The following is a 15,590-nucleotide window of genomic DNA, read 5'->3' as shown; positions in this document are numbered from 1 at the left end:
TTTATTTTTTTAACATCAATTTCCGACTACAAACATAATTTTTTAAGTATCAATTTTTATTATAAAAACTAATTCCTCCTCGACTTTATTCTCAGTGCATTCGTATTTTGAATGTACAACATAATTTTTGCAACAGTTACAAAATATGCTTATAATCCAACACGACCGATAGGGTTTCTCTCGATAAGACCAAGCTTGCCTTACAAAAATAAGAAAACAGGGTAAACCTAGCTTAGATGAAATGAAAATTGTAAGAAAAAGATTCAGAGAAGGAAGAAAAACAAAGGGAAATTTTTTTCAATCAATTTTCGACTACAAACATGAAACAATATCATTTCACTTTATTGAGCATAAAACCATCACAGCATCAAAATGCCAGCCGTTGTCTTACCCCGACGTGAGAAGAATTCTTTAAGTTCTCGCAACAAGTCACCAAGACCAAGCCCTCGATCACATACCAAACCTGAACCCAGAAGCCGGAATTCAGAACACACCATCCAAATTCTGGTGGAACATCAGCGAGTTTCTAGACCAGAAGTATATAAATAAACTGAATACTACGTGCCTTCATTTTGGGGAGCAAATGGTAGTTTCTTTGAACAATGCAAAAGAAACAAAAACGACTACAAATTAGGGTTTAAAAAACGCTTGAAGTGCTTTATGCAAGAAGCACTAATTATGTGTTTCTTCCAAGTGCTTTTCTGTAATTTACTTGCATTTTTACTAACGATTGTTTCCAAAAATATTTTCACCAAAAACGCTTTCAGTTATTTTAAAAGCACATTCAAACGGGCTGTATGAAAGTTTCATCATTACTGGAATGGGTCTAGTTTTTATAGTTTACTTATTTTCAACACAACTTAATCTTGTGTAAGTTTCTTTGTAATCAACTCTGCCTGCATTCACCCTTAATTTTTGCTTAAATTGCATGTTCAGCCACAATATATATATATATATATATATATATATATATATATATAATTATCATCACATTTTTGTGATTAGGACTGTAAAAATGAATAAAACAAATGCCATTACAAGTTTCTACTAATTGTTCATGCAAGAGTTGTAAAGCAAACACAGAATCAATCAATATAGCACTCGCACAGACATTCAATATCTCTATTGTATCAACATAACATGCATGCATCAAAAGCCACGAACACTTACCTGCAGGCATGGTCATCCTTACTGGAAAGTCGACGCAGTCTTCTACTTCCAACACCCTATATGAACTCTACTCGAAGAAAAGGTTTGTAGTTTTTGAGTTTCGAATGGTGAGGAAGCAGGGACTACAGACTTGATAGATGTATAGCTAGGGCTTCGATCAAATCCATCCTATTATTGGATAAAATCTCAACCCAATCTCTATTACCTAATTAGAGTCCCATCATGATTCTGTATCTTTGCACTTACTTCATAAAGACCTAAATAGGTTGGAAAAGAATAGGACTCCAATATATTTATTTTATCAAGGCACCGAGAATTCTTGTAAGTCAAGTAACTTCTAACTTGCAAACCAAGTTAACTAACTTCCAAGCTTTCTCGACATCATCCATTGTCATTCATATTAGGACCACTTGCTTATATTGGTGCACTGAGTCCACTAAAGTATGCAACCATTTCTCTAGTAACTTGTCACTCTAAAACCAAGTGTAGAACCATGGAAAACAAAATGCAGATTAGGCCGCATTCCCACTCCATGATTACATGCACACTTAGTTCAAAAGTACAGTGTTACCAACAAAGTCATAATGTCTAGTCGCTGGTACTCGAAACCCCAATGCCACAAAACAAAGTGATTTGGATATCAGTACAAAATGAACTGTCAAAACAACTTTACATTATTAAGAGCAAATACATAAATCAATTATATAAGTTCAAATAGCTAAGAAAATAAATATTAACTTTTAACTTAATTTTGTTGATCGAGTGCTTACTCCCACTCATTAATTGAAGCAGCTTAAAAGCCTCTCTCCGTCCCCAATATTAGCAACAATGGTGGACAGTAAGTCGCCATTTTTTATTCCAGACTGTACTAACGACAAATATTCCAGTAGGCCGCTATTTTTAATATATTAGACTGAGTTTGAAGAATTCTCAAAAATCCTTCCAATAAATATCTTACTTCTTCTCTTAGACCTACTTCAACTCTTGGAGTAAAACTTAAATTTTAAGTTCTAAACCTATCACAACTTGCCCTAACTCATTTCTTGGGACAAATTTAGGCCAAAAGTCCCATTGAGTTAGTGGGCCGGTCTACCATATACATGTATTTTTTTTAGTTTTATATTTTTAAATTTATTGAATCCAATGATTAAGATTTAATATGATCAAATTTAATAGTAAAAAAAAAAATCTAACGGTCAAAATATAAATCCAACGGTTACAATAATTAAAAAAAATATATCTTTTATGTGTTTCATATTCCACAAGTTTCAAGGTATCAATTTAGTGACTTTTCAATATATATCGAAATATAAATATTTTTTAGTTAAAATATTCATAAAATTAAATTAGGATAGTCTACATAATTTTTAGGTTAAGATATTCAATTAGACTCGGATGGTAAACAAATACACTAAAATCAGAGGCGCAGCCACCGACCAAGGTAGGCTCATGTCTATTCTCAAAGTTTTTCTTATAAACTTATACTACATCCTATCAATTAGAATTTGACCAATATAATACCATTATCAACTTGAGTTTAGTTGTATTTGTCAGTTCAAATAGTTAGTTTCAATCCAACAAAGAAATCCAAAGGTTATAATGATATTAATTAATCGTGTCCTCTCTTTTTTTCCTTCATTAGAATATAAAAATAATTCGCCTCGTTCACGGACTCTATTATTTTGTTTAATTTCTCATCTCCCTATATTATAGAATCTACGAAATCAAGAGAGAAAAAGAATTCTCATGTCCAAATTAGCACAACAAAACCCTTCAAATTCTCGCATAGTTTATGTTTCTACAAGGTCACAAGGAGAAATGAATTCATGGTCACTCGTCTTAAATTTGATATCAAGAATAAATATAAATGGATATGCTTTTAAAGTTTATCCTCAATTCTTGATATCAAATTCAATAGTGAGTTACTATGTATCCTTAATCAGCAGGATGATCGACCAAAATAACATGACTATATATGTTTCTATATATTTCAGTTAGGAAAATTTCATTTATCCAATCTAAATTTACCCCTCCTAAAATGAATTTTTGACTTCACCACCGACTAAAACCCGTTCTTTTGTAGGCGTGTATAACCATTTAACTTATCAAATTGTCTTATCCAATTTTCTCTAATATATCTATTGACAAAACTCTCTGTTATTATCTTTTTTGTTAAGAAACAAAACCAAAATCCGTGTTGATTTTAAGCCGAGGTGTCGAAAAGGTACACCGCTCTTTCAACTACATGATCAAACCCCTTTCACTAAAAGTCTCAGCCATCCAACGGTCACGACCGTGGTCCTGCCTAACCAACGGATGGAAACGCTCTGTTTTGTCCGCAACATACCATTACTAAGTCATTTAAACATTTTTGTGACCTGGTTGAACGTAGGAGTCACATATGGTTGAACGTAAGTTTAATTTAGGGGTGTTTTCCGATCGATCGCATCGGAATTATGCTTTTAAGTTCTGACCTGTAATTTTGAAATAGGATTGGAACACAATTTTTAAACTCAAAATTTTCAACACGTGATTCGGAAGTTCATATATTTTACAAGCATTTGAGTATTCTCAAATTTTTATTACATGTCATTTATTTGGTGGTAGACTAATATGATTATTCATTTTAATGTATACAAGTATGATGAATATAAAAAACAGTGAAAACTATATCTAAAACTAAAATACAAAGTGGATAACACATTTTATAATTGAGTGCCAACTATCAGAAATCAAACATTTTTGGCATTAGAATAAGTTAGGCGCACACTTTGAAAAAAATTATACCAGAAATTCCTAGTAATTAGAATTGCTAAATGCATTCTGATTTTCATTTCTGCATACGGATTCAAAAATTTTGTCGTCGAAAATTAGAATCCCATTCCGACTTGGACCGCTAGTTGAATCTTATTATTTAAATCATTAAGACATCAAATGAGCTGAAGTCCAGTCTACCCTGAAATAATAATTTTATCTTTATTACAAACCAAATGTCGTATCCACCATTTGCTATTTATGGTTGAAGTTTGGTTGAAACTTCAAGAAGTGGAGATAAAATTAGTAAGTGATAATCGTTTGACACGGCCAATGGCAATATTACATGTAAAACCTTTATTTGGATTCTGACCATAAACAAAATTCTTTGTTACCACATTTTTATTTGGAAACGCCAGTTGACCTATGAACCTATGAAAGATGTGACAAGCTATGACTGATTGACAGCAGGCTGAGACAGGGCCATAACTTTTCTTTACCTATTGGCTTAATTGCATGTTTAATTTATGCATTTTTGAGGGTGGGCAGCCTTGGATTACGTGGGAATTTCATTTGACCAGCAAAATTTTATTGTCTCACTTTAGTCTTCAATCATCAACTTTGCATGGATGACTTCAAGTTACGTTAACGCGTACAACTTTTTGCATGTCTTTTGTTACACTTATGTGTGTAGAGAAAAGATAAATTAAAAGCATATTAAAAATTACAACAGCAAACTAAACATTCATTCATATTGATAATAAGGCTTAATACATGAATAATACCAAAAATTACAACCGAAAGTAAGGGTGCTAGGCCTCGATAAAAATTTTTGCCGAAATTTTCAAATCGGTCAAATGACAAAAAGAGTGACCCGCACCCTTTACATTAACTAAAACCTAACAAACTAAATTTAATTAAGCCTAGACGGCTTCCGCTCCGTCTCCCAAACAGGGAACCAAACAAGCATTGACAACCCAAGTACGAGCAACATTAAAATGAAGTTTCAACCAATTCGGAACAACATTACAGAAAAAATTCGGAACAATATTGCAGAAACAATTCGGAACAACATTGCAGAACCAATTCTGAGCAGCATTACGTTTAATTTGCATCCAATTCTTAGCAACAGGGTAGTTAATTTTCACCCAATTCCTAAGAAGTATCCCCTTATTCCAGCAATATTCCAAGAGTCGCCTAATAGGTGTGAAAATATATATACCTAAAATTGAAAATATAGTCCGCGGATTCTCGATCCCCCCTATTACACTTTCTTGATGGCTTTTAAACAAAAGCACAGAAACGCAAGTGGCAATAGATAGACTGAATAGTCCGTATTCATAACCCTTAAGTTTTCTTCCACTGTCAATTAATTTAAAGAAGTAAACTAAAATGACTGCATTTATTCCTATGGCAAAATCTAGAAAGGATAGAGCTCTAGGATGTCTCAGGAATAAAACGAAAGAAATTAGGAAATAGGAACAATTCAGCAGGGTGAATACGCATATAATGCACTCGGGGTCAATTATATTTTGTAAATATAATCCTAAACCCCATAAAACTAACTCCATTATTTCCCTAACGTACCCAATTTCTATGAAGGCCACTATTTTTGGGGTGATATTTGTTTTTTGCTTCCAGATAATCAAGAGAAAAAGTGTATCCAACATCATAAAAGGAACGATAAGAAGGTAAAAGGTGTCGGATTTCATGACTCTTGCCACAGGTGGAATAAACATTATCGAAGGCATGATGAACATGGCTTGAAAGAGGTTAAAGAATACCGTCGCTCGGCTAAAGACGATTTCTAGTTCAGCACCACCGATGCCGACATCCTGTGGTTGTTCATGCTGAGGATTCCCCGCATTCCCAGCATTCCCAGCCGCCGGAGGTTGTCCCGGTTGAGCAGCATTCCCCTCCTCCGGAGGTTGTCCCGGCTGAGCAACATTCCCCTCCACCGGAGGTTCTCCCGGCTGAGCAACATTCCCCTCCACCGGAGGTTCTCCCGGCTGAGCAGCATTCCCCTCCGCCGGAGGTTGTCCCTGCGCCTCCGCAGCTTGGCCTTCGGTTAAGTAAACAATACAGCCATACAGTATGAAAATCAAAAAAATGGTTCCGTAAACGGAAGGTAGAATGATAGCTAGCACGGGATGTTCCATTTCAGAAAAGGAGAAGAGAGGAGGGAGGGAGAAGAAGGAGAGAGAGCAAGAGAGGAAGGAGATGGAGGGAGTGAGTACAGAGAGCTTAGAGAGAGAGAGAGAGAAAAGGAGGGAGAGTGAGAGACTGAGAGAGTGAGTGAGTGGGGGTGAGTGAGTGAGTGAGAGCTTAGAGAGAGAGAGAGAGAAAAGGAGGGAGAGTGAGAGACTGAGAGAGTGAGTGAGTGGGGGTGAGTGAGTGAGTGAGTGACTGTAGCTGTAAATATAGGCCTTCAAACGTGGCAGCTGGCAGGAATGGATACTAAAGATTCCTTTGGACAAATAAAAAAGGAAAACAGAAAATCAAAAAACATGAAGCCACCGTGATCGCAACGGTACACTGATGCAAAACTTCCTCAACCTAAAACTTAATACCACAAAGCACAAACCACTATCCCACTCAGTCCACTGATATCCAGAATACCATTATACCCTTGCATTCCTTTTGCAATTAACTTTATACATTTTATGGATACTATTACTATTTTTGTCCATGTAGTCATGCAAGTATGTAGAGAAGCTAAATTTTTAAACCAGGTCACTTATATACATTTTACGTAAAATGTTACTATTTTTTATCATGTGTCGTACAAGAATTATATGATCGGTCATGCAAGTTGAAATAAAATATTTGGATATGCTCTAAATTCACTTAACTTGTGGAAAGAGAAATTTGAACTCGAACGTTCAAGACTTCTTTGCATAAACAAATATCATAAGACCGGCCATGCAAGTTGAAACAACATATTTTACAAGTATGATTAATATAAAAATCAGTGAACAAACTATATCTAAAACTAAAATACAGAGTTGACAACACATTTTATAATTCAGTAGAAAACTATCAGAAATCAAAACATTTTGGTATTGAAATAAGTTAGGTGCACACTTTAAAAAAAAAATTATATCGAAAATTCCTAGTTATCAGAATGTCTAAATCCATTCTGATTTTCATTTCAACTTTTGAAAAAACATCATATTCAAAATTTTTGTGTGGAGATTCAAAAATTTTATTGTGGAAAATTAAAATCCCATTCCGACTTGGACCCCTAGTTGAATCTTATTATTTAAATCATTAAGATATCAGATGAGCTGAACTCCAGTCTACCCTGCAATAATAATTTCATCTTTATCACAAACCGAATGTCGTATCCACCATTAGCTATTTATGGTTGAAACTTCATGAAGTGGAGATAATTAGTAAGTGATAATCGTTTGACCATAAACAAAATTCTTTGTTTCCACATCTTTTATTGGGAAACGCCAGTTGAACCTATGAACATATGAAAGATGTGACAAGCTATGACTGATTGACTGCAGGCTGAGGGAGGGCCACAACTTTTATTTACCTATTGGCGAATTACAAGTTCAACTTTCACAATTGTGTATGTGCACGCTTTATTTGTTTCGTACAAGAATTATAAGATCGGTCATGTAAGTTGAAATAACATATTTGGTTTTACCCTAAACTCACTTAACTTAAGAAAAGAGAAATTTGAACTCGAACGCTCCAGACTCCTTTGCGTAAACAGACATTATAAGATCAGCCATGTAAGGAAACAACATAATTTTGCAGGCAATATTAACACACTAGCAAGCGTATGATAAAGATTAAGTGATGTAAGTTTGATAACTAAATGTGGGTTTATTCATAAATTTAAGTTTTGTTGTTAATTCCAACTTGTACTTGATGATAATTATCTCTACTAGTTAATAAAATATTCATTGTCAACCAAAACGCTATGAAATTACCAGTTGAACCCTCTAATCAAAACAGAACAGAAATAAGAAATGTGGGGTAGAAATGTAATTTCACACAACTAAATTTTGCTTTTTTTTTTCCAAAACATCACCTATATGCAATCCTAACATATCTCTAACTTAAAAAAAAAAAAAAAAAAAAAAAAAATCTTCCTACTCCCACATTCTCTATCACTATCTTCCTCTCCACTTCTATTTCAAAAAAAAAAAAAAAAAATTTCTCACACATTTAGTGAATGCATAGTGAAATAATTAAAAAAACAATTCATATTTAAAGTTTTAAGTCATATGGAGTTATTTAAGCTCAAATAAAATTTCCAACCAAGGGAGTTTTGTTAAAACACAAAAAATCTTAAGAGGGGTATATATTAAACAACATTAAATTAATTTAATGATTAAAGTTTTAATCATTCTTAACTCTCTAACCAAACACCAACATATCTACTATTCTGCAAACCAAACACGAGCTTCCTCACATTTGGCCGGCACCTTGCTCTCCCTTAGTACAAACCAAAACAACGACGCAGCTACTGCATTCAAGGATGCAAATTCTATCCCGCCCAACACTCTTGTGTAATGACGGCCTTCCGTGTCCCGACTAATTGTATTGGAAGTGTGAGGAATGACGCTTTAGCAATAGGTGCGGCGTCTAGATCTCCTGTCACCTCCTTGCACAACCTTTTCCTAGTTGTTTTTTTAGTTGTTTGCCTCGTTGTAGGGCTTCGGGTACTTTTGACATCTTTGTTCGGATAATGCTATATCCTGTTTTCCAAAAAAAAAAAAAAAAACAACGACGCAGCCAACTATTGCTGGAGCAGCCTTGAATCGAAACACGAAATTTTGCTGTTTTGTACCCCTTTGGACAAGCAAAAGAGGAAAATAGAAAAACAAAAAAACGTGTAGCCAACGGGAATATTGGTTAAAAAAACGTCAACCGAAACCCTAATAGCTAATACCACGAAAAAGAAAAAATAAAATAAAATTTGTACCAATTGGACTAAGGAAAATACAAAAACAAAACATGTGGCCAAGTGACCGGTCCGCAACGGTGCACAACATCACCATCAACTGTATGCCCAATAACAAAATTGGAAAGAAAAAAAAATAAAAAAAATAAAAACCAAAACTGGTGGTGGGCCCCCAATAAAAGTTACTTGAAAAAGGAAGGCATGCGGGCCCAAAAACTTGTAGGGCATATCTGGAACGAGAGTATAGAGGCATATCTGGAAGGAGGGCATAGAGGCATCCGCGAGTGAGGGCGAGTGGGGATATTGGATCGTTATTTCTTACAGTGTTTGATATGTCTTTGCTAGGAAAATGAACTATATGAAACAGGATTATCATTATATTGACTTCTTGTTACAATAATACAAAGTTATTGAATCAAGACTCCACATAACGTTAAATTTATTTTATATAATTGGATCTCAATGTAGTTATGTTCCTTTCATGAATGATTAAATGTAGTGATTGTATTAAATACACATAATCACTTGATTTATATATGTATTAAGTGCATATAATACGAGATGTAAACAATTTTCATAAAAATAAAAATAAAAAAGCAAATCTTTCCAACTAAAAAAGGGAAACAAAACAAAATTTAATTAAACTAACCTATCAAAGATTGGGTACGAACCATAAAGGTGCAATATGCAACATGTACGAAGAACGACTCTTGGAGCTACTAAAATGCCTAATACTCTTATTTGTGAAGGAAAATACTCCAAAGTCACATTCCGTTAATTCGTAACACGGGTAATCAAAGGCAAAATAAATACTGTTTCTTTCAACCTTCTGACCATGGGGGTACGATATAACAGCGGAATGGTGGTTGCTCACAAATAATACCCGATCACCAAGTTCAACAACCTCCATCCATTGTGGACCACCATCAATATCACACTCCAGTTTGAACACTCGAAATCCTTTAGTCTTAGGTGGCTCAGTGTAACGAAAGGTCTTTCCAAGCATGACCTTATGCCAAGGATCGGATAGTAAATATGTTTCTTGTTTAGGCTTGTATGCATAGTCTGCCTTATGAAAAATCATAAACAACTCCATAGATGCAGAATCTTTTGCTAGGTGAACGAAATCACGGCCTTTGTAATGCTCTACTCTTGATCCATTGTAATCAATTTTAACGAAAGGAAGTGGAAAAAAGGAAGGACGTGTGTTGGGATCAAGGGTTATCAACTTAAGGACCCTATAGCTAAGAGGACCGCCATTGCCTTTGGTGTCTTCGATCATCTCAAATACCATTAAAAACTTGGACTCTAAGGACGTTGTAGCATATAACTTACCACCCAGTATAACTATATCATTAACAAATGGTACGTCCTCATCAATCGAGCTCCATGATTGATCCCTTGGCCTACAATAAGTCAGATGACCCTGTTTGCAAAGACAAACCACAAAACATGGCTCCTGGCTGATTGTTTTTGGTTCCGAAGAGGCAATAATTTTAGAAACGGAGAAGTCAGGACCATTGATGCAGTGGCATGGAAGGGTGGACTGCGACGAGGGGAGCATCACTCGATCACCAGATATTGGATTGAAGAAGAAGAATTCTATTTTAAAACTAGGGTTCTGACAATTTTTTAGGTAGAATGACCAAGGTTTCATAAAACCCTCTGGACGCCTCAACGCACTGTCGACCATGATCAACCATCCCTCTATTGAGCCAACACAATCCATCCTATTCATTGTACAATAAAAAATTGTATCTGGCCATGATCGTAGAAATTTATGATCTTTCCAATCACCTGGACTTAAAACGCGATGATCTCTGGTGGACATGGGATGAGAGCTTAACATAAGCCATGGAACTTGATCCTGAGCAAGGGGACGGCGCGACTGAATATTGCTTTTAATAATTGCTTGCCATGAACGGCATACTGCAGCACATCGAACGTAGTCTGATAAGCCCAGTCGTCGTACAATCAGTTGCATAACATCTCCCGCGAGTTTATTGGACCAGGGGCTGCTGTCCTCTACTTTCGAGATGATCATTCTTCTTCTTCTACATATTATGAAGATGATCATTCTGAACTTCCGGCCAATGAAATCGAGAATGACCAACACAAACATTCTTGATAGGCGGTAGTATGTTAACATAGGTGGAAGAATTCTTTCAGGATATGCACGAATAAGTGCCAACGATCCAAAAAACACAGCGTAAATGATTATGCCTTCCACGAAATTCACAGTTATAATCTTGTCACGCCTTTCTCTGCGGCACATAAAAAAACAGAAAATGGATTGTTAGGAACGGAATGTGTAAAGCTAGCCAGATTAAATGCAGGAACAAAAAATAATTCTCCTACAAAGCCACAATTAAGAACAAAGAATAATATAGTGATTTAGAGCACATTTGCATATACATATATTGCACATAAAACCTCCAAATGACGAAATATCTTTAGTTTGTTATTAAAATTGCAGACTTTGAAGCTTATTACCATCACGAATGAAATATTTGTAGTTTCCAAATCAATTATCTACAAAGTAACATATGAGACATACATTAATACGTGATTATCAATCACAAGGGCAGTAACCGAGTGTGCAAGTGATTACCTTGTTTTTTCGTCAAGGTAGACCATCAGTAGGCGCCTCATCGTGAAAGTTTTGAAGAAACCCTAACTCGAGTAAGGCTCTGAAAGTTTTGAAGAAACCCTAACCGACCTAATTAATAAGGATCTTGACTTGCGTGTGCACCCCTGGTTGGAAATGAGCGAATTTATATATACATACGTGCTGTTCCCATGCTTTAAAGTCTTTATTGTTTATCTCTAATTTTTTGAAAGAGTCTTGGTCTTATCCTTGATCTCTAGTGAAGATAAGTATTATCACTACTTTGGTTGAATTTATCCAATAGAATTGCGTGTTATAATTTGAATTAAATAAATAATTACACGTGTTTGTGTTTTGAATACAACAGAATTGCTGTTGATTCTCTTTCCATAAACGTAGGAAGAGCAATCCCTATATACTGAAAAGAGGGAAAATGGTTTTGAAGAATCCCATTGAAGCATGACGGAAAACGAAGTCACAAGTCCTTTATGATGCATGGCTAGGATTTTATGAGATCACTTGAAAGGATTTTTAGGGTTCGCCTTCAGAGGATTTTTAGGGCTCGGCCGAGTAATATTCGGGATTTTAATTGATTATCAACCACAAGAGCAGTGACCGAGTGTGCCTGTGATTACCTTGTTCTGAAAGTTTTGAAGAAACCCTAACTAGCCTATGGCTCTTGACTTGTGTGTGTACCTCTGGTTGGGAAGGAGCGAATATATGCATAAATTGGGTTCTTATCTCTCATTTTCATTTCTCCTTAATTAAAATTAGGCTTCTCTCTCTCATTAATTTCCATTTCTCATTAATTGAAATTTGAAACCTGTCTGATTTTTCGATTTTATCAAGGTATTTTGACTTTTGTCCATGTCATTATTCTAATATTAAATTATTACATGTCATCGTATGTCAATTTCAAAAAATGAAAAACTTATTAATGATGTCTAGATATATCTTTTTACAATTTTTCATACATTTTTGTTTTTAATTTGTACTCATTTTCAAATTTGTACCAATATTCTTTTTAATTTCAATTTGTACCCATAATTTTAAATTTAATATGTAGTCATTTTTTCAATTTAATTTGTACCCATATTTCTTTGTATGTTTCATATATTTCTAATCTTAATTTGTAACCTTCTTCAAATTTGGACCAATATTCTTTTTAATTTCAATTTGTACCCATAGTTTTAAATTTAATATGTACCCATATTTTTTAATTTGATTTGTACCCATATTATTTTTGCTGAATATATGTACCCATGCTAATTACATGTACTTATTTTATGTTTTACAATATACAAATATTTATTTTTTAAGAAGCTATCTAGCTATATATCGAGAAGCAAATTAAGAATTTCTCTGAATTAACATGAATATTGTACATTAATCAATTTAATATATAAAACTGAATTCATTTCCTGGCTCGTAATCCTCAAAACAACGAATAATGACTTCATCTTTATTTACACAAAATTGCAATTGTATGTGTGACTTCATAATAATGACTTCATCTTTCAATTATTTACAAAAAATTGCAATTGTATGCGCGCGCGCGTGTTGAGCAAAAGAAGTGGGATTTGGGAGGAGGGTATATGGCACATATTGTTCCAAGCTATGGAACTAAAATTGTGAACCCATATTGTTCCAAGAATACATGAAGCAACAATTAAGCTTAGATGGGCTTGACCTCAACAACCCGAAGACATAACGGTTTGCCTAAATTCAAGCATTCAATTCAACCAACGATGGACTTGTAGCTTATTTAATAAGTACTCAGCATCTTGAGTTTGATTCTCACCCTTAAATATCGCCCGTCTCGATCTCTATCTCTCCCTCTCATCCATGGCTGCTGAATAATTGTTGGAAGATATTGAGACGTAAAGAAAAGAAGGGAAGTGAAACATACAGGAAACTTCCATGTAAAACAAAATAAAATTATATTATCAATTTTAACTTTGAGTTTTATATTACGACCATGGGATTTTTATCAAACGGATAAGAACAGAAGCTCAGGTAAGTGTCCGAGGAAGAAAATTAAGACTAAACAATTCTTTCCCTATATGGTATTCGTTGACCACAATCAATCTTCAATGTTTCACACGGCAATGTCCTCTGTTCAATTTTTTACACTGGTGCATCACATAATAATGGTTATAGAAGCTAAAATACCTCTGTGAATCTTTTCGGCCTCTAAAAATGTAGACTGCTTTGACGAAGAAACCAAATGCTTCATTTGAAAAATAAAATAAAAATAGTAGAATTTTTAATTTTCCTATTTATGTCCCATCCTCTAATATATGAATATATATTTACGCAAAATATCATTATACCCTTGCATTCCTTTTGCAATCAACTTTATACATTTTATGGATACTATTACTGTTTTTGTCCATGTAGTCATGCAAGTATGTAGACAAGCTAGATTTTTAAAGTCGGTCACGTATATACATTTTACGCAAAATGTTACTATTTTTATTCATGTAGCTAGTGTGCATTACAAGTTAGACTTTCAAAATTGTACATGTGCATGTTTTATTTGTGTCGTTCAAGAATTATAAGACCGGTCATGCAAGTTGAATATTTAGATATGCTCTAAATTCACTTAACTTGTGGAAAGAAAAATTTAAACTCGAACATTCCAGACTCCTTTGCATAAACAGATATCATAAGACCGGCCATGAAAGTCGAAACAACATATTTTTGCGGGCAATATTAACACCAACATATCTACTATTCTTGCAAACCAAACACCAACTTCTCCCTCACATTTGCCCGGCAGCTTGCTCTCCCACAATACAAACCAAAACAACGAAGCAGCCACCTACTGCTAGACCAAAAATTGTTGGAGCAGGATTGGTGTTGTTATTGAAAGCAGTTCCACTAAAAGCTAAAAGCCAAACCCAAGCCAAATTCTCCCCAAAATTTAGCCCAGGATTCGGTGTGGGCCTCACCTAAACGAGTGAAACCCGGCGTCTGTGCGCCAATCCCCCCCCCCCAACACCCACTCACCTGACGTGCGCAACGCGCGACCCTTCAGATAGACAAGGCCCCACCTACGCGGGCATGTCGGCCATTTTTCCCAGGTGCCCCAACGGCTACTTTGATCCGACAGTTGCGATCAACAGACTGTTGATTGATCCAATAGCCTATATTCAAATTAATTTTTTTTTTGTTTTTATATTTATATATTTATTGAATCCAACGACTGAGATCGAATATTAATTGTAAAAAAAAAAATATAACGGCCCAAATTTAAATCTAATGACTAAAATAATTAAAAAAATTATTTAACTCAAAATTCACCCAAAAACTTTATAAGTACCCATGCATTTGTTCAAATATCCACACAAAACTCACTTTTCTCCTAGAATTCTTCCAATTTTTCTTTCTACCATTTCCAAATTTTGTGTTTATACATCTCTATCATGATTTTTATATTCTTCCATAGTGTTTCATGAGTTTCATATATAGATTTAGTGATTTTTCAATATTTATCGGAATTTAAATATTTTTAGATTAAAATGTTCATAGAATTAATTTACGATAGTCAACATAATTTTTTTTTTAAAGTAAATTTAAGAAAAAAATTAGCCTAAGTTCATTTTTTAATATTTTGGGGTTAAAAAGCTAAATTTAAGAAAAAACAGTTGGAGCAGAAAAACTGTTTTTGGGCTAAAGTCTTTAGGTAGTAGTTTTAGTATAATCGTTAGTTGATGATTGTATTAAGTGCATATAAGTATGAGAAGTAAACAATTTCATAAAACTAAAAATAAAAAACCAAATCTTTCCAACTAAAAAAGGGAAACAAAACAAAATTTAATTAAAATAACCAATCAAAGATCGGGTACAAACCATAAAGGTGCAGTATGCAACTGGGACAAAGAACGACTCTTAAGGGCAACTAAAATGCCTAATACTCTTATTTGTGAAGGAAAAAAACTCCATACTCACATTCGGATTCCGGTGAGTGGTAACATGGGTAATCAAATGCAAAATAAATATTGTTTCTTTCAACCTTCTGACCAGGGCTGGCCCTAAGAATTTGGGGGCCCTAGGCGAGTATTCAAAGTGGGGCCCTAAAGTTCTCGGACCTCCAACTCTTTGTATATTGGTATGTAGTAAAAATAATTC

At 34.5% G+C, this 15,590-nt stretch overlaps 1 protein-coding gene across 1 annotated transcript; it reads right to left on the bottom strand.

The window, feature by feature from the left end:
* Positions 1-9,419: 9,419 nt before the first annotated feature.
* Positions 9,420-11,588, bottom strand: LOC148695347 (uncharacterized). Its single transcript, XM_088699244.1, has 2 exons — positions 11,460-11,588; positions 9,420-11,112 (listed from the first exon to the last, which is right to left on the bottom strand). Exons 1-2 carry the CDS (start codon positions 11,498-11,500, stop codon positions 9,501-9,503), a joined length of 1,653 nt encoding a protein of 550 aa, XP_088555370.1. The 5' UTR covers positions 11,501-11,588; the 3' UTR covers positions 9,420-9,500.
* Between the last annotated feature and the right edge of the window lie 4,002 nt (positions 11,589-15,590).

Source organism: Pyrus communis, chromosome 8 (assembly GCF_041283825.1).
Source record: "Pyrus communis isolate YQ-2024b chromosome 8, ASM4128382v1, whole genome shotgun sequence".
In the NCBI taxonomy this organism is placed as follows: domain Eukaryota; kingdom Viridiplantae; phylum Streptophyta; class Magnoliopsida; order Rosales; family Rosaceae; genus Pyrus; species Pyrus communis.
Note: the sequence above shows the minus strand (reverse complement) of the source record. Positions and strands in the feature narration are given on the sequence as shown.